Consider the following 19,370-nt stretch of genomic DNA (forward strand, 5'->3'; position numbering starts at 1 on the left):
CGAGAACGGGACGCCGAGCTCAGACAAACACGGTGCCTGGGTCCCAGCAGCTACAGCGGCAAGGATCCCACGTCACCGACAGCTGAGCGAGCGACCAGATGTGGTCTGGCCCGTGGCAGGACAGGATTCAGCCACAGAAAGAACTCGAGCCCCGGGGGCAGCGCCAGCTCACCCCACCCCAGGCCCCTGGCCCACCGTCGGATGCAGGACCCATGAGCAGGCAGAGGTGGAAAAGCCACCGGCAGCCGGAGTGCCCGCGAGGCCTGGACCTCAGTGACCGGGCGAATGGCCGGCGGCAGGCTCTGGGGTGACTTTGCCGGCTCCGACCCCAGTGCAGAGACGCACCCAGGGAACCCGGCGGCACAGACAGGGCCTTTTATTCGATACTTTAATTCTCCTTTAAAGGAGCATGTGTCCTCCTGCTGGGCTTCTTTCTTCCGGGGAGATGGTGCGCGGCGGCTGAGGGAGACGGCGTCTGGAGCCCCAGAAGGGTTGGGAAAGGGTGCTTCAGGGCTCCCAAAGGAGGTCCCGTGGGCTTCTGGCTGCGTCTGTGGGGGGCGGGGTGGGGGTGGGGGTCCTCGTGCAGCCCAGCTCGAGGCACGTACACACACCGCCCACCATGCTGACCGCCAGACACGCGGACCGCCAGCCCACAGCGATGGGAGCGCTCCCGGGAGGGCCCAGGAGGAAGGCCGTCCGTTTGCTCTGGAAGCACCTGCCCCGGAGCACACACGGAGGGCTCAGGAGAGCCTGGGGTCACGGAGGCCGGAGGGGCGCTGTGGAGCCCGGCAGGGAGCACAGCGTAGGGTCCCCTTGGCAGGACCAGAGGCATCCAGGTGGCCAGGGTGCCGCGCGGGGCCCGAGGTCCCCGGGGATGACAGGCCTGGAGCCAGGGCAGGGGCTCCGGTTTCAAGGGCGAGCCAAGTGCGAGGGGAAGTCGAGTTTGACTCGGTAGTCGCTGACACCCCACTAGTGACTGCTGATCGGTCCCTGTGGCCAGGGTGTGCGTGTCCCCTGCCCTGCACCGGCCTTGGAGGTCCCGTTGCAGAAAACCCCTCCATCCTCACAGGGAGCGAAGGCCGGTCCGGCCAGGCCCGGCCGCAGGGCCACGCAGGGCTCGCCTTGGGGGCGGCTGAGGTCTGCGGGCTGGCGGCCCACGGGAGAACCTTCCAGACCCGAGCCCGGGCTCTTTGTGGTCTCACTTCCCTCCACCCTTCAGGGGCCGCGGGGTCTGGGATTCTGGCTTCTGGCTGAGACCCCGCTTGTGCTGCACATAGAGGCCGAGGTAAAAGGAGGAAGCACAGGCCCGCTTCCTCCTGTTGGGGCTCTGGGCGCCGGTCTCGGGCGCACGGCACTCCCAGAGATGCAGCTGCGGGTGACACCACTGGACCTCCTCAGCGCCCCCAGCCCAATGAGCATCCTGCCTGCACACCTTTGGGAAATATGGCTTATACACACATGTACACGCATAAAGGCAATGCATCCACATACGTGCACACGTGTGCAGATTGGTTGTTGCACTCACACTGTCCTTTGATGTGGCCTCGGCTCTCTCAATCAGACAGACCCAGGTGAGAGGCGGGAAGCTGGGCCACCTGGTGGCTTCTAAAGCGGCCTGGGAAGTCAGCGTCTCACCCAGAACTGGTTCACGTAGTGCAGTGACCACAGGAGCAATAACAATGCCATCCTGGCCCCCCGACCCTGATTGCGTGGCTGCTCCATGCCCCTCCCGGCACAGCCCCCCGGACCGCCGACCCATCCCGCTCCCACTGTCCCCAGGGCCGGCTCTGGGACTCGCCTGTCAACAACAGGACGGAGAGCAGCGGAAGGCCCGGGGCAGGGGCTGTCGGAGCCGCTCACACCCGGGGCGGAGCAGCAGCAGCCGGGGAGGCTGTGAGGATGCGGGCACGCCGGGCTGTGCGTGCCGGCGGGAGCCTGGGCCGCGCCCTGCTGCCCGGCGCCCTCGTCCTCTTGGCCTCTGCTTCTCCGGTTTCCTGCCGTCAATGTGCTGCCGCTGGGAGGAGAGGAAACCGCAGCGGAGTGATGGTGGGAGGCAGCTGTGCTCTGACTGGGACTCCCTCGCTGCGTGGCTCAGCGTCCTCGTCCTCGTGTGGCCAAGAACGTGGCCCCCAGGCTTCCCCGAGAGGCGCCGGCGTGCCATGGAGGGACAGGCCCCGCGTCCCGGGCGGGCACAGCTGCTGTCCACAAGCCCCCACGCCAGGCAGGCCGCCCTGTGACCAGAGACCCTGCAGACGGCAGGAAGCGATGCTTTGCTCAGTTTTCTCTTTCTCCCTCTCCTCTATTGTGGGCGACAAGCAGGACCTCAGGGATGAATAAGCAAATGAGGTTGGTGGTGGCGAATTTGCCTTAATTGTAACTTTCCTCTCTGAGACCGCAAAACCGCACTTGGGTCTGAGAGCCACCCGTAAAAATGTGTCGCAACTCGGCCTCCGAGAAACGCTGGGCCGCCGCCCACCGCGGCCGGGCCGGGCTCCCGGAGCCGCTTCCTGGGAAGACGCGGTCAGAGCCCCGGCCGGCTGCTCCCAGAGCCGGGCCGCGTGGCCTGTCCCCGGAGAGCGCCGCTGGGGCTGCGCCCGTGGCCCGCAACTGCTCGGCGAGGCCACAGCCCGGGCAGAGCCTTGTCGGCCCACCCCGCCCCCCCGAAGGCGCAGGGCAGACAGCCTTGAAAACACGTGAGGAAATCCGGGGACCCCGAGAGAATCCATTCGGCCACCTGGTCTGGGAGGGCGTTTCAGGTCGATGAAGATGGCGGTCCGCACACGAGGACAGAGGTCGGGCGGAGGTCATCAGAGCGGCATGGACACCACCCCAAGCCAGGAAGTGGCCTGGGATGCGGGGCTCCGGCTCCTCACACGGCTGGGCCATCCCACCAAAGCGACCCTCAGCGTGAGGGGGACCCGCCTGCCACACCCCATCTTCTCAGGCCACGAGCCCCTCGTGAGCCAGCGGGTGGGGAAGGCTCCCAGAGGGCGCCTCCCGGGAGACACCGCCGGCGGGTGTCACCCCGCCGCTCCCGCTCCCGACGTGCAATCACGCGGAAGTGCTCCATTCTCACGCTCTGCTACCCAGACGCGTGGCAAGTGGGTGTGTTGGCTCTGCCCTTCCTAGAGCCCTCCCTCTCCCGGCAGGGAGCCCCTCAGGTGCCCGCAGAGGCGCTGCCACGCGGGCTGGTGCCCTTTCAGGGAAGGAAGCGCCCTTTCCAGTCCGGCGTGCAGCCGTGCGCACAGCCAGGGGAGGGGCTGGGAGGACTGCCCACGCAGCCTCCTCCGGCAAGCTGCGGGCCCAGGACAGTGTCCGCAACGGGCCCTGCAGGCCCAGGTGCCAGCGGACCTCAGGGGCAGGCCCTCTGCGCTCGCTCAGGGTCATTTTTGGGGAGGGCTCCCCCGGAGCTGCCGGCAAACAGCTCCCGGGGGCGAGGGCGGTATCCTGTCTTGGGTGACAGCTGGGCTGGCGCGGCGCCCGTCCTACCATCAGACCTGGTGCTGGAGGGCGGGTGGGGCCCTGCCCGCCACGTCCCCTGCCTGTCCTGTCTCCCTGATCCGCGGAGCCGGCTGTCAGGGACCTTGTTGCCTGTCAGCACCGTCTAGTTTCCCCTCCGCAGGTGTCACCGGTGCGTGGAGGGGGCGGCGCAGGAGCACGCCAGCTTCTCAGAGAGGCGCCTTGGCGCATGGCCCACCCCACTGCCCGGCCCCGGCCGGGCCCAGACAGCCGGCTGCCTCGGGGTGGGTAGTGTTGCCAGACAGAGCAAGTAAAAGCGGGGACCAGCCACACTGGCGCGCGACATGTCACACGGAACGTGGTGGTTTGCCGAAGCTCGGCTCTGATGGATGCCTGTGTGGAATTGGGGGGGCGGGGGGACAGGCACCTGCTGAGTGGCGCAGTGCGGGGTCCTTCCTCCATCTGGGGGTGCGGCCGGGGGGGGGGGGCGGGGGACTGGCGCAGTGCGGGGTCCTTCCTCCATCTGGGGGTGCGGCGGGAGGGGGGGGCGGGGGACTGGCGCAGTGCCAGGGCCCTTCCTCCATCTGGGGGTGCGGCCGGGGGGGGGTGCGGGGGACTGGCGCAGTGCGGGGTCCTTCCTCCATCTGGGGGTGCGGCGGGGGGGGGGCGGGGGACTGGTGCAGTGCCAGGGCCCTTCCTCCATCTGGGGGTGCGGCCCGGGGGCGGGGCGGGGGGGACTGGTGCAGTGCGGGGTCCTTCCTCTATCTGGGGGTGCGGCCCGGGGGCGGGGCGGGGGGGGGGGGACTGGCGCAGTGCAGGGTCCTTCCTCCATCTGGGGGTGCGGCTGGGTGGGGGGCGGGGGGGGGACTGGCGCAGTGCGGGGTCCTTCCTCCATCTGGGGGTGCGGCCGGGGGCGGGGCGGGGGGGGGGGACTGGCGCAGTGCGGGGTCCTTCCTCCATCTGGGGGTGCGGCCGGGAGGGGAGCGGGGGGGGGGGGGACTGGCGCAGTGCGGGGTCCTTCCTCCATCTGGGGGTGCGGCTGGGTGGGGGGCGGGGGGGGGACTGGCGCAGTGCGGGGTCCTTCCTCCATCTGGGGGTGCGGCTGGGTGGGGGGCGGGGGGGGGGACTGGCGCAGTGCGGGGTCCTTCCTCTATCTGGGGGTGCGGCCCGGGGGCGGGGCGGGGGGGGACTGGTGCAGTGCGGGGTCCTTCCTCCATCTGGGGGTGCGGCCGGGGGGGGGGGGCGGGGGGGGGGGACTGGCGCAGTGCGGGGTCCTTCCTCCATCTGGGGGTGCGGCCGGGAGGGGAGCGGGGGGGGGGGGGGACTGGCGCAGTGCGGGGTCCTTCCTCCATCTGGGGGTGCGGCCGGGGGCGGGGCGGGGGGGGACTGGCGCAGTGCAGGGTCCTTCCTCCATCTGGGGGTGCGGCCGGGTGGGGTCGGGGGGGGGGGACTGGCGCAGTGCGGGGTCCTTCCTCCATCTGGGGGTGCGGCCGGGGGCGGGGCGGGGGGGGGACTGGCGCAGTGCGGGGTCCTTCCTCCATCTGGGGGTGCGGCCGGGGGGCGGGGCGGGGGGGGGACTGGCGCAGTGCGGGGTCCTTCCTCTATCTGGGGGTGCGGCCCGGGGGCGGGGCGGGGGGGACTGGCGCAGTGCGGGGTCCTTCCTCCATCTGGGGGTGCGGCCGGGGGGGAGCGGGGGGGGACTGGCGCAGTGCGGGGTCCTTCCTCCATCTGGGGGTGCGGCCGGGGGGGAGCGGGGGGGGACTGGCGCAGTGCGGGGTCCTTCCTCCACCTGGGGACGCGGCTGCCAGGCTGTCCTCCGGCCGATGGATGATTCACCCACGACAGGCCACGCGCCTGGCCCGTGTGGAGCCTCCCGGGGTGCGGGTGCCCTGCCCACATCGGCCCGGCACCCATCGGCTACAGGAAGCTGGAGACGCTTGCTCACGAGGGTGGGAGGCCCTGTCACTGCCCTCAGTGCTCTCCCCAAGGGGGTGAAGCCCCAGGCCAGGTGACAGCCTGGAGAAGGGGTGCTGCCGGCCAGTCTGTCCTGTCCCCCCTCCCTCCAACACTTGCCTGTTCATTCACAAACAATGAAAACCAGCAACAGCCCCTCATCGCCTCCAACGCAGCAGAGCCGTGGGGAACGGAGGTGCGGTGTCCCCGGGCTCATGCTCCCGGACCAGCAGCTCCTCGAGGCCCTGAGGTTTGGGAGTGCCCCACTGCAGCCCCACAGGGTCCTCGGGCTGGTGCCCCAGCGCTGGGCAGACTCTGGGAGCGCCCCCTTCTGGGAGGCCCACGCTGCCTGCACCCGCAGCCCAGGGCGGCTCCGGCAGGGCCGGGCGAGCTGTTTCTTATGTCAGGGGGAGCAGACGACAGCTGAGTGCCAGAGCCCGGCTCGCTGGGGTTCTCTCCCGCCCCCGCCCCCGTCTCAGGCACACGCTCACCACACGCTCACCACACGCTCACCACACACCACACACTTCATCACACACTCACCACACACTCACCACACACCACACACTTCATCACACACTCACCACACACTCACCACACACCACACACTTCATCACACACTCACCACACACTCACCACACACTAACCACACACCACACACTTCATCACACACTCACCACACGCTCACCACACGCTCACCACACACCACACACTTCATTACACACTCACCACACGCCACACACTTCATCACACGCTCACCACACGCCACACACTTCATCACACGCTCACCACACGCCACACACTTCATCACACACTCACCACACGCTCACCACACGCTCACCACACGCTCACCACACACCACACACTTCATCACACACTCACCACACACTCACCACACACCACACACTTCATCACACACTCACCACACGCTCACCACACGCTCACCACACACCACACACTTCATCACACACTCACCACACACTCACCACACACCACACACTTCATCACACACTCACCACACGCTCACCACACGCTCACCACACACTCACCACACACCACACACTCATCACACACTCACCACACACTCACCACACACTCACCACACACCACACACTTCATCACACACTCACCACACACTCACCACACGCTCACCACACACTCACCACACACCACACACTCATCATACACTCACCACACACTCACCACACACTAACCACACACCACACACTTCATCACACACTCACCACACGCTCACCACACGCTCACCACACACCACACACTTCATCACACACTCACCACACACTCACCACACGCTCACCACACACCACACACTTCATCACACGCTCACCACACGCTCACCACACGCTCACCACACGCTCACCACACACCACACACTTCATCACACACTCACCACACACTCACCACATGCTCACCACACACCACACACTTCATCACACCTCTCCACATGACACGCTCAACCACACGCTCACCCACCGCCACACACACTGTCATCACTACACTCACCACACACTCACCACACGCTCACCACACGCTCACCACACGCTCACGCCACACCCACAGACTTCATCACACCACTCACCACACGCTCACCACACGGCTCACCACACGCTCACGCACACCACCAAATCACTTCATCACACACTCACCACACTGGCTCATCCACACGCTCACCACACGCCTCAACACACACACCACACACTTCATCACACACTCACCACACACTCACCACACACCACACACTTTCATCACACCACTCTCACCCACCACTGGCTCACCACACGCTCACCACACACCACACACTTCATCACACACTCACCACACACACACCACACACCACACACTTCATCACACACTCACCACACGCTCACCACACGCTCACCACACACTCACCACACACCACACACTCACCACACACTCACCACACGCTCACCACACACTCACCACACACCACACACTTCATCACACACTCACCACACGCTCACCACACGCTCACCACACACCACACACTTCACCACACACTCACCACACACTCACCACACGCTCACCACACACCACACACTTCATCACACACTCACCACACACTCACCACACGCTCACCACACGCTCACCACACACCACACACTTCATCACACACTCACCACACGCTCACCACACGCTCACCACACACCACACACTTCATCACACACTCACCACACGCTCACCACACGCTCACCACACACCACACACTTCATCACACACTCACCACACACTCACCACACGCTCACCACACACTCACCACACACCACACACTTCATCACACACTCACCACACGCTCACCACACGCACACCACACGCTCACCACACACCACACACTTCATCACACACTCACCACACACTCACCACACGCTCACCACACGCTCACCACACACCACACACTTCATCACACACTCACCACACACTCACCACACGCTCACCACACACTCACCACACACACACACACACTCCACCACACACACACCACACACTCACCACACGCTCACCACACGCTCACCACACGCTCACCACACACCACACACTTCATCACACGCTCACCACACGCTCACCACACGCTCACCACACGCTCACCACACGCTCACCACACACTCACCACACGCTCACCACACGCTCACCACACACCACACACTTCATCACACGCTCACCACACGCTCACCACACGCTCACCACACACCACACACTTCATCACACACTCACCACACACTCACCACACGCTCACCACACACCACACACTCACCACACGCTCACCACACACCACACACTTCATCACACACTCCCCACACACTCCCCACACACTCACCACACACCACACACTCATCACACACCACACACCACACACTCATCACACACTCACCACACACTCATCACACACCACACATCACACGCTCACCACATGCTCACCACACGCTCCCCACACACTCCCCACACACTCATCACACACTCCCCACACACTCCCCACACACTCCCCACACACTCCCCACACACTCACCACACACTCATCACACACCACACACCACACACTCCCCACACACTCCCCACACACTCCCCACACACTCCCCACACACTCACCACACACTCACCACACACTCACCACACACTCATCACACACCACACATCACACGCTCACCATACGCTCACCATACGCTCACCATACGCTCACCACACGCTCATCACACGCTCCCCACACACTCCCCACACACTCCCCACACACTCACCACACACTCACCACACACTCACCACACACTCCCCACACACTCATCACACACTCACCACACACTCACCACACACTCACCACACACTCACCACACACTCATCACACACCACACACCACACACTCACCACACACTCCCCACACACTCATCACACACCACACATCTCCCCCTGCCCCCTCACTCCCCATCTCCCCCAGCCCCCTCTCTCCCCATCTCCCCCAGCCCCCTTACTCCCCATCTCCCCCTGCCCCCTCACTTCCCATCTCCCCCTGCCCCCTCACTTCCCATCTCCCCCTGCCCCCTCACCCCCATCTCCCCCTCCCCCCCTCCCCCATCTCCCCAACCCCCTTACTCCCCATCTCCCCCTGCCCCCTCACTTCCCATCTCCCCCTGCCCCCTCACTCCCCATCTCCCCCAGCCCCCTCTCTCCCCATCTCCCCCAACCCCCTTACTCCCCATCTCCCCCTGCCCCCTCACTCCCCATCTCCCCCTGCCCCCTCACTCCCCATCTCCCCCAGCCCCCTCTCTCCCCATCTCCCCCAGCCCCCTTACTCCCCATCTCCCCCTGCCCCCTCACTCCCCATCTCCCCCTGCCCCCTCACTCCCCATCTCCCCCTGCCCCCTCACTCCCCATCTCCCCCTGCCCCCTCACTCCCCATCTCCCCCTGCCCCCTCACTCCCCATCTCCCCCAGCCCCCTCACTCCCCATCTCCCCCTGCCCCCTCACTCCCCATCTCCCCCTGCCCCCTCACTCCCCATCTCCCCCAGCCCCCTCTCTCCCCATCTCCCCCTGCCCCCTCACTCCCCATCTCCCCCAGCCCCCTCTCTCCCCATCTCCCCCAGCCCCCTTACTCCCCATCTCCCCCTGCCCCCTCACTTCCCATCTCCCCCTGCCCCCTCACTCCCCATCTCCCCCAGCCCACATGGGGAAAGAGTTTCCATGGAGCAGGGCCTGGGCCTCCTGGAGGGGTGAGTGGCCCAGCACGTGTATGCACAGGCCCCGTCAGATCACCAAGGGAGTGAGAGCACCCAGGCCAGGTGACAGCGTGGAGAAAGGGGTGCTGCTCTAGCCTCTCCCCAGGGCAGGCGGCCACCCTGAGTGGGGGAGTCCGGCATGGTGTTTGGTTTGCTTGGGTGGACCTCACTGAGGGCCCCTGGTGTCAGGTCACAGGATACCCCGCTAATGACACAGACTCCCAGAAGCCAGGCCGGGCTCCTGACCTGCCGCTGCAGGCCTCATGGGCGGAGCAGGCAGCTCGCGGCATCGGGAGGGTGGTGGGGCCTCCAAGCACGAGATGGAGGGGCCCGGACTGGCCGAGGCCACCCGGAGCCCAGGGTCCCGGCCCACCTCCCCCATGAAGACCCACCCACACTGTCTTTGCCAGTCCTGGCTGGGCCGCAGAGCCTCTGTCCATCCCTGCAGAGCCTAGGAGGCTGGCGAGGCTATGCCCACTGCACAGATGGCAGGTGCCTGGTCTGGAGACATCCTCTGATGTGCCCATGGCCATGAGCAGGCCACTGCGGCGCCTTGCCTCCTGCTGAGTCCCCAGGCTGCACAAATGACCTTTCCTGTGGCTGCCTGGCCACCGGCACTTCCCAGGACAGGGGCGAGTGGCACTTATTGATTTGGAAGGCACGGGTGGTGACAACGTGGTAAGACAAGACCTGGCAGGTTTGCTGAGTCTGAGGTCTAGGCTCACGGCACTTGGGGTCCCCACTGCCATCCAAGCCACACATGCCAGCAAGACACGCATCCTGGGTCTGTCCCAGGCACCCAGGACACGCATCCTGGCTCTGTCCCAGGCACCCAGGACACGCATCCTGGGTCTGTCCCAGGCACCCAGGACACGCATCCTGGCTCCGTCCCAGGCACCCAGGACACGCATCCTGGCTCTGTCCCAGGCACCCAGGACACGCATCCTGGCTCCGTCCCAGGCACCCAGGACACGCATCCTGGCTCTGTCCCAGGCACCCAGGACACGCATCCCAGTGCCTCTGGGACTGTGTCCCACTGGAGAGGTCACGCTGGAGCTCTGATGTCCTCTGTGGAACAGGGGCTCAGGGGACACACCAGCTGAGTCAGTCTCTCCCCAGGCCACGACGCCCACCTCACCTCTCGATCCAGGCCGGCGGCCACTGTCACAATGTCCCCCGTCTCGCTGTTGATGGTGAACATGTTCTGGGACGGGCTCTGTGGGGTCTGGGTCAGGATCCGGTACCGCACCAGCCCGTTAGCCGTGGTGCTGTCGTCGGCATCATTGGCCGTGACGGTCATCACGTAGGTGCCTGGAACAGAGAAAGCTGTTCAGAGGGAAAAGGTTTGCATAAGGGCCGCGGCCACACCTGCTCACTCAGGACAGACATCACTGGTCGATCGCGGAACCTCTGGAGCCCGGGTGTAAGGCACCGTTCCCCACCCCTGGGCTGCCAAGCATCAGAGGGGGCACTGCCCCGGGTGGAAGCACCGAAGCGTCTCTCCCAGCGCTCGGTCCTCTGAGGCCAGCTGCTCGGACTGCCTCCTTTCGCAGTGGGGGAGCACCGGGGTCTGAGAGAAGCAAGAAGAGCATGGGGGCAGCACGTGGGGCCCCAGCCGGTGCTCTCCGAGGCACTGGGGCCACGGCCCGGCCCGGTGTTTGCCGAGCCCCGACAGGTCCCACGCAGGGTGCCGTGTGCTGGGAACTCGAGGCACACAGTGACAAACAGGGCCTGGCCCTGCCGGGTACACGGAAGGTGTGGAACGAGCGCTTGAGGAGACACATGGGAACAGACTTAGGGCAGCCCTGAGAGGGAGGCTGTGCATGGGGACTCAGAGTCGGAAGGGGTGAATCGGGGGCATGCGTGGGGGGAGTGACTGGCTTCATTTCAGAGCCGGGGCTGGGTGAACAGCCCATTCCCTCCCTCAGCAAGTACCTCAGCTTCCCCATCCACGAACCAGTGATGAGGTCTGCAGGGGACACTGGCATGTCCTCTGTCCATCTTCTGGCCTCGGGAGGCCCTGTGGGTCAGTAATCCCTCCCCCAGGGCGGCACAGCCAGTGACCCAGGCGGAGGTGTTTGCAGAGGTTTCTGGGAAACCAAAAGGCCTATGGACATGGGGGCCACAGCCCTTCCCACCCATTTGTCCCCACACATGCATGTATATATCATTGATTGGCTGCCTCCTGCATGCCCCCTACTGGGGATCAAGCCCACAACTAGGGCACATGCCCTGATTGGGAATTGAACAGTGACCTCTTGGTTCATAGGTTGACATTCAACCATTGAGCCACACTGGCTGGGCACACAGGCATATATTTTTATTGAAATACTAGAGGCCCAATGCATGAAATTCATGCAAGGGGCTTGGCCCTCACAGCCGCGGTGGCTGCCCTCGGCCTTTGCAGCCACGGCGACAGCCCCAGCTTCATCCGGAAGGTCGTCCGGAAGGTCATTTGGCTGTCCAGTCTAATTAGCATATTATGCTATTGTTATTATAGACTAGAGGCCCAGTGCACAAAATTCGTGCATGGGGGGGGGTGTCCCTCAGCCCAGCCTGCACCCTCTCCAATCTGGGACCCCTGTGGGATCGGGCCTAAACCGGCAGTTGGACATCCCTCTCACAATCTGGGACTGCTGGCTCCCAATCGCTCACCTGCCTGCCAGCCTGATCACCCCCTAACCACTCGCCTGCCAGCCTGGTTGATGCCTAACTACTTCCCCTGCTGGCCTGATTGCCCCCAACTGCCCTCCCCTGCCGGCCTGGTCCCCCCAACTGTCCCTCCCCTGCAGGCCTGGTTGCCCTCAACTGCCCTCCCCTGCTGGCCTGGTCCCCCCAACTGCCCTCCCCTGCAGGCCTGATGGCCCCCAACTGCCCTCCCCTGCTGGCCTGGTCGCCCCCAACTGCCCTCCTCTGCTGGCCATGTTGTGGTGGCCATCTTTGACCACATGGGGGCGGCCATCTCGTGTGAGGGCATGAGGGTCAATTTGCATATTACCTCTTTATTATATAGGATAAGTCACATACAATAAAACTCACCCTTTAAAAATACACAAGTCAGGGGTTTGTTTATTCACAGTTGTGCAACTGTCTGGAGTCTAATTCTGGGGCATTGCCGTCACCCGAAGGAAACCTGTATCCCTGAGCAGCCAGCCCCTCCCGCTCCCGGGCCCCTGGCAGCCACTGACCTACTTTCTGTCTCTACGGATTTGCTCTTCTGAACACTTCCTACAAACAGAACCCTGCACTCTGTGGCCTGTGTGTCTGGCTTTCTTCACGAAGCCGAATGTTTTCAAGGTTCGTGCCTTTTCATGGCAGAATAACATTCCATTGTTTGGGGTTACTTGCCCCAGTTGCTGCCCCAGTTGCTGGGGGTGGACAGCAGGCTCCGTGCTCAGACCATCGCAGTGAGAATGACTGACACTCCGTACCCTGCTGCTCACGTGCTGGGGAGGGAGGGAGGAGAGATGCATCACTGCCGACTAGGACAAGGGCTTTGCGGGAACAAAGAAGGTCCGTGTGTGTGCAGATGGAGCGAGGCGAGAAGGGGAACTCGAGAGGAACCGGAAGGCCTCTCTGAGACAGGTGGGGGTGGGGGGAGGGAAGGGGGACCCTGGGCGAGGGGCAGAGGCCTTGGGGCAGGGAAGAGCTCTGTGTGCTGTGGAAGAGAGGAGGATGCGACGTGATGGGGTTGAGGATGGTGGGGCCCACGGTGAGGATTCTGAACTTTATTCTAAGATCACAGGGAAGCCAGGATTGTATTTTCATCATGGGAATGAGTGATCAAGTTTGTGTTTTTAAGACATGTACCGAAAGCAGACTGTTAGAAGTCAGAAGTATTGCTGGTTGGAGGGTGGACAGTAAGAAGGCTAATTCATTCATTGGATTTTGTATAGGATTGGTTGTAATTTTGGTAGACCAAAATGTCACGCCCACTAGGATATTCATTCATTCATTCATTCATTCATTCTTTAACACATCTTTATTAAGTGTCTTCTAGGGAAAAAAAGAATGTCTGTGTTTTGAGAACCCTAGAAAAAAGTTCTCCAAGTACCTCTCCCACTTATTTCATGCAATGAATATATTCTCAAAGAATTGTGTGTAAACCCACTTTTAATGAATTTAATTATCAGCAGAATTTCCCCAGAGGGAAATTAAGTATTTAAAAAAAAATCCAGGAAGTTCTATTTTTAGCAAATGGTGGGCTATGTTTTTATACCAGTCTTTTCCCCAAGGAAAACCAGAAAAGCTAGGAAAAATCCTATATAATAAACGCCTAATATGCTAAGTGTTCGGTCATCTGTTCAACCAATCAAAGTGTAATATGCTAATTATATGCTAAGGCTGCTCAACCACTTGCTATGATGTGCACTGACCACCAGGGGGCAGACGCTCCAACTGGTAGGTTAGTTTGCTGCTGGGGTCTGGTCATTCGGGACTGAGCGACACAGGCTGGACACACCCTGGAGCCCTCCTGTGTCCCTCCCCGGCTGGCCAACCTCCCACGTCCCTCCCTGGTCCCGATCATGCACCGGTGGGGTCCCTCGGCCTGGCCTGCGCCCTCTTGCAATCCGGGGCCCTCAGGGGATGTCAGAGAGCTGGTTTTGGCCTGATCCGGCAGGCCAGGCCAAGGGATCCCACTGGTGCACGAATTTGTGCACCGGGCCTCTGGTGTAAAATAAAAACACCTGCTTAAAGGCATTAAAGAACCACCAAGTAATGCAGATAAAAGATAAATACCTGGGCCATCTTTTCTTAGAAGACATTTGCTGATTCCAAAGCTGGCTGCTGACAGCTGAAGAGCTACATCGAACATTCAACAGATGTATGGGAACAGGAGTCAATGACCTGAGCTTAGGGCTGCCCAGAAGGAAAGTCCCCGGAGAACTCTCCAATCCGAGGCCGGGCCCTGAAGGGCAGCACCCTAGGAGTGGGGGTGACCTGGGAATAAATAGGCTCTAACAGAGGTAACTTAGGGTAAGAGATTATTAGTGTCCCCTGCTGGGAGCAAAAGTAAATTTCCATGGAGGAGATGACATCCTACAGAGCTCAAATGATCTCTGCAGTTGTCCTATGCACCAGGCGGTGCCTGACTGACTAGGTGTACAAGCACACAAACCAGCTGAAACGGAGAGGAAAGCCGGCAATGGCCAGCCCCGGGAGAGGCAGGGGCAGGGCAGGTAGGAGCAGACTTGAAAACAAACACATCTCAGCTCAATATGTTCAAGGAATTAAAATGATGAGATGGATTTTTTTTTTCCAGAGAACTAGAAACTATAAAAAAAAAAACCACAGAAAATTTATATTTGAAAGAGTACTGAAATCAGACTGAGTAGATGTAAAAGCAGATTAAATATAACCAAAGAGAGAGTCAATGAATTGGAAGATGCATCAAAGCATAAGAAACTCAGCGTAAGAAACTTGAGACATGAGCAGGTCTACCGTATGTATAATTGGAGCCCCTGAAGGACCAAAGAGGAAGAATGGAGCAGACACAATATTTGAGGAGATGATAGCTGAAAAATTCCCAAACCAAAGAGACATCAAGCCACAGATGGAAGAAGCACTAAAATTCCGAGTGGGATAAATATGAAGAAACCCACAGCAAGTCCCATCACATCAAACTGCTAAAACCAAAGGTAAAAAAGTCACTTTGGGTGCTGGGCACACAGTGCAATATACAGATCTTGCAATATAGAAATCTACACCTAAAACCTTGTGACCTATTAACCAATGCCATCCCAATAAATTTAGTTAAAAAAGATAAATTTAAAAGCAGCTGGAGAATTTTTCAAATGGCATAAAACTTTTAATGGAATTATAGGCCTTAAAACCAATTTCTCAGTAGAAATGATGGGTGCCAGAAAACAATGGGATGAAAGAAAATAATGGACAACCCAGAATTCTTTATTTTGAGCTTTCTAAAAATAAAAGTGAGACAAAGGCTTATTTAGACAGTCAAAAAGAGGGCATTCGCCACCTGGAGGCCCAGATGACTGGCTGGTAACAAGACCCGCCCTCGGTTCCAGGCTCATCACAAAATTGTCTTAGATCTGGGCATCTGCCTTCTTGGCTAAGCTCAGAAATCTGATTTTTAAAAACCAAATGGCATACTTTTGATAATTCCTTTCTGATTGCAAAATAGAACACACTCACAGTAATCAGTGTGTGTTCACTGGATACCTCAGTCAGTACAATGCCCACAGTGGCCCTGCCCCTGGACACGCCTCCGGTCCGCATCCCAGCCACAGAGCCTGAACTTCACGCCTTCCCACCCATTGCTTTTGGTTTTTACAATCAACTTTGTTAGTGATCAAAGAGATGAAGGGAAGAAATTTTGCACATACCAGATGAGCAAACATAATCCTATATAATAAAGAGGTAATATGCAAATTGACCTCACACTGTCACAAGATGGCTGCACCCACAGCAGAGGCAAGGTTCCTGTAACAAGGTGTAACGAGTGATCAGCAGGGACCTGAGGCTGCGTGGTGCCAGGCTGGGGCGGGTGACCAGAGGCTGTGACCCCCGCCCGTCCAGTAGGGCTTGATGGGGGACCTCAGGTTGCACCCCCTGCCAAGTGGGGCTTGATGGGGGACCTCAAGGCGCACCCCCCACCCCGACCCGGGCCAGGGGACCTCAGGCCATGCCCCTGCCTGGCGTGCGCCGGGGGACCTGAGGCTGTGCCCCCTGCCCAGTGGGTTTGATGGGGGTGGGGCCGGCCGGGTCTGGGTCTCGTGCGATTTTGAGGTGCATGCAGCTGGGTGGGGACTTGACTCTGGGTCCCGTGGCGCACCCCAGTCTCTGACAGGAGGAAAGTTTTCATTACATTTTACTAATTTTCTTTCATCTCTGACACTTCTATTATAGAGAAAGGGCAAATAGCAATATTAAAATATTTCCTCTAATTAATTCCCTTTTAATGTGCACGGATCTCATGCACCTGGCTACTAGTTTTAAAATAAGGATGAGACCTACTGGTGGGGACCTGCCCCCACGGCCTCAGGTCCTGGAGGCAGATTGGCCGTCTGTGCCAAACGCTCTTCCCGTGTGCCCACTCGCAAACCCACATCTAGGAATTGGCCCTAAGGGGCAGGTCACACATGTGTGGCAGAGACTGTGGTGCCCCGGCGCCCATGGGGACGGCACAGGGTGAGTCCTCGACACCTGTTTACTGAACACCTACTATGCGCCCGCTTTAAATCCCCGCGGGACAGGGCTGGGTGTGGCCTCCTCTGCTGGTGGCGGTCCTTGCCTGCGGCTTCACCCGTCCTCGCGTGGCCATCTCCGCTGTGTCGGTGTCCAATCTCCTCTTCTCATAAGGGCACAGCCACAGGGGCTCAGGCCCACCCTGCCGGACTCATTTTAACTGGTTCCATCGGCAAAGACCTTATTTCCGGAAAAGGTCCCATCTGAGGTTCCGGGTGGACGTGGTTTTGGGGGGTCTCCATTCCACCACCACAGGGATTGGCTGAGGCTGAGGCGGGCTCATGCCGGCTAACAAAGCCCTGTGGCAGGCAGACCTGCCCGCCAACGGCCTTTCTGTGGCCTCAGAGACTTTGGAGCGGGGCTCGGTGCTCCATCCGGTCAGATCCTGCCTCTGTCACTCCCAGGACCTGGCTTCACCTGTCCCTGAGCCTCTCAGAGCCGGGGCTCCTCCTCTGGGAGCCAGGTGTCCCTCATGGGGTCACGGGGAAAGCGGAAGAGTCCCCTGTGAGCTGGGCACCGGGCTATGAGCCGGGTGGCTGGGTCTGGGCCGTCGTGACCCTGGCACCAAGGTCCCCTCCTGGCCCCTGCCTTCTTCAGCTGGTGGGTGTGAGTCCACACTCAGCCTCAAGTCCCAGCTCCCCGATGCCACAGGGCCTCGGTGGACAGTGCCAGGCCACCTGGAAACAATCTGTGCGGGGTCCCCACGCCTGCCCTCTGCTGAGGGAGCGGTCGCCCTGCAGCAAGTGCCATCACGGGACCAGGCCGCCCGGCCGCCTGGGCTGGGGAAGCGGAGGCGCCCCTCCCCGGGCCCTCAGCCGCTGCCCAGGAGAAGGAGAGGCTGGAGTTTTTCTCAGCAGCTGAGACGGGACGGGAGCGGAGTGCTCTGCTCTGCCAGGGCTCTGGCTCCGGACTTCACTTTATCAGTCACGCCGCGGCCAGAGGCGGCCGGGCCGGCCTCCGAGGGGCTCCTGTAGGTACTGCCAGGCGCCTTAAAGGATTAATTTCACAAGCTTCAAATTGCAGTTTAATTTGAAAACTAATTCAGCTCCATAATTGGCTTTCTGCTCAAATCACTGAGGCTAAAGATTTAAATTCTTAATATTCAGATGACTTCCGAGTGTGCGCGCCGTCTGTGCATTGGGCCGTGTGCTCATCTCGGGGGTCCTCCCAGCCCAGAAATAAATTAATAAGTAAACGGGCTCACTAACAGAATAATCTATTTAAGCGCAGAACCCGAGTTATATGGATGAAGGTTTCTTGGACTTCGTTGGCTGCTTGTAGGTTTCTCTGCTATTTAATATTTCAAAGTGACATTAATTAAAATTATAAGGGGTGAGAGAAGCAGGAGTCCCACTTAGAGCCCTTTTAGAAAAGGTAACACGAAGCATCTTTGCTCGGGAAACTCGAGAAACTGGTCTGGGCTGGGCTGGGCGGGGAGCCGCTGGGCGAAGGGCTGGAGCTGTGCGGCGGTGGGGTGCGGGGGGCGGCGGTCTGATTGTGAGGACACGGCCTTGAGGTCTGCCCTGAGCGCTGAGAGCTCATTTTCTGGAAAGCTGGCTGCTGGGCAGTGTGGCAGGGAGTGTGTGACTCAGGGAGTCGCAGGACAAGTGCTGGCCAGTTGCCGGATGCTGCAGGCCTGGCAGAGGTCCCCCTCCCTCCACATGGGAGTGGACGCTCCCAGTAACTCCCCAGACTCCCGCTGCCTCGCGGGACTGACGGTGAGCGTCGCCCGGTGTGCATCAGGTTCCATTCACTAGCATGCACTTAGTGCTAAGCTGAAGTAAAAGGCCTTTCGGAGGGAGAGGCAACAGCATTCCTTGAGATCAGTAAGAACAGCTATTCTGAAGTCACTAATTCGGGCAAAAGCCCGAATAGCTCCGACGAAGAGACAAAGGCGATGGGCCTTACAAGAAAGGGAGGGGACAGCTCCATGGATGGCAGGAAGGCGTTGCTATTGGTACAGAGCTGGTAACATTGTGTCACTGGGAGTCACAAGATGTGTTTTATTGTTATTTTTGCAAACAGTTGTTTGGGATACAATGTTGCCCAGGCCGGGCCCAGAGGTTACTTTACCGTTTTAACATCCAAAGATTTGAGGCCACAGAAGAGGAAGCCTCCCCAAGAACAAACCAACACAGAGGAGACAGTCGAGCAGTGGCCAGGAGGGCTCCAGACAATCCCACCCCGCCCCGGGCTCCATGCGGGGGCTCCCGCCGCAGGCTTCCCAGCTCCTCACCAATGTGTCCCCTTTGCCAGGTCACTCGGTGGGCCTGGCTATCTGCTTACAAAGAGAGCGGAGGCTGTGGTCAGAGGGAGGGCGCTCTTGGCCCCAGACCACCAAGCACATGGGTCCCTGGAAGGGACAGGGTCATCCCAGGCCTTCTGCATCCTTTGAGCCCGTCTGATCCAGCTACACCAAAGAGGGTTTTGTAAAATTGAGGGGGGCTTAGGGTGGGAAAGAACATGGGGTGGGAAGCCCCATGTTGGCTTGCTAATGTCCCCAGATGA

General features: G+C 60.5%; 1 protein-coding gene across 3 annotated transcripts in view; it reads right to left on the reverse strand.

Moving 5' to 3' along the window:
* Window positions 1–19,370, reverse strand: part of CDH4 (cadherin 4) — a 376,945-nt gene that overhangs the window by 35,241 nt on the left and 322,334 nt on the right. For all 3 annotated transcript variants that reach the window (XM_054723857.1, XM_054723855.1, XM_054723858.1), the window contains one exon: window positions 10,792–10,964. In XM_054723857.1, coding sequence (XP_054579832.1) covers window positions 10,792–10,964 — 173 coding nt within the window. The remainder of the gene's footprint in view (window positions 1–10,791; window positions 10,965–19,370) is intronic.

This window comes from Eptesicus fuscus, chromosome 12 (genome assembly GCF_027574615.1).
Source record: "Eptesicus fuscus isolate TK198812 chromosome 12, DD_ASM_mEF_20220401, whole genome shotgun sequence".
Classification (NCBI taxonomy): Eukaryota; Metazoa; Chordata; class Mammalia; order Chiroptera; family Vespertilionidae; genus Eptesicus; species Eptesicus fuscus.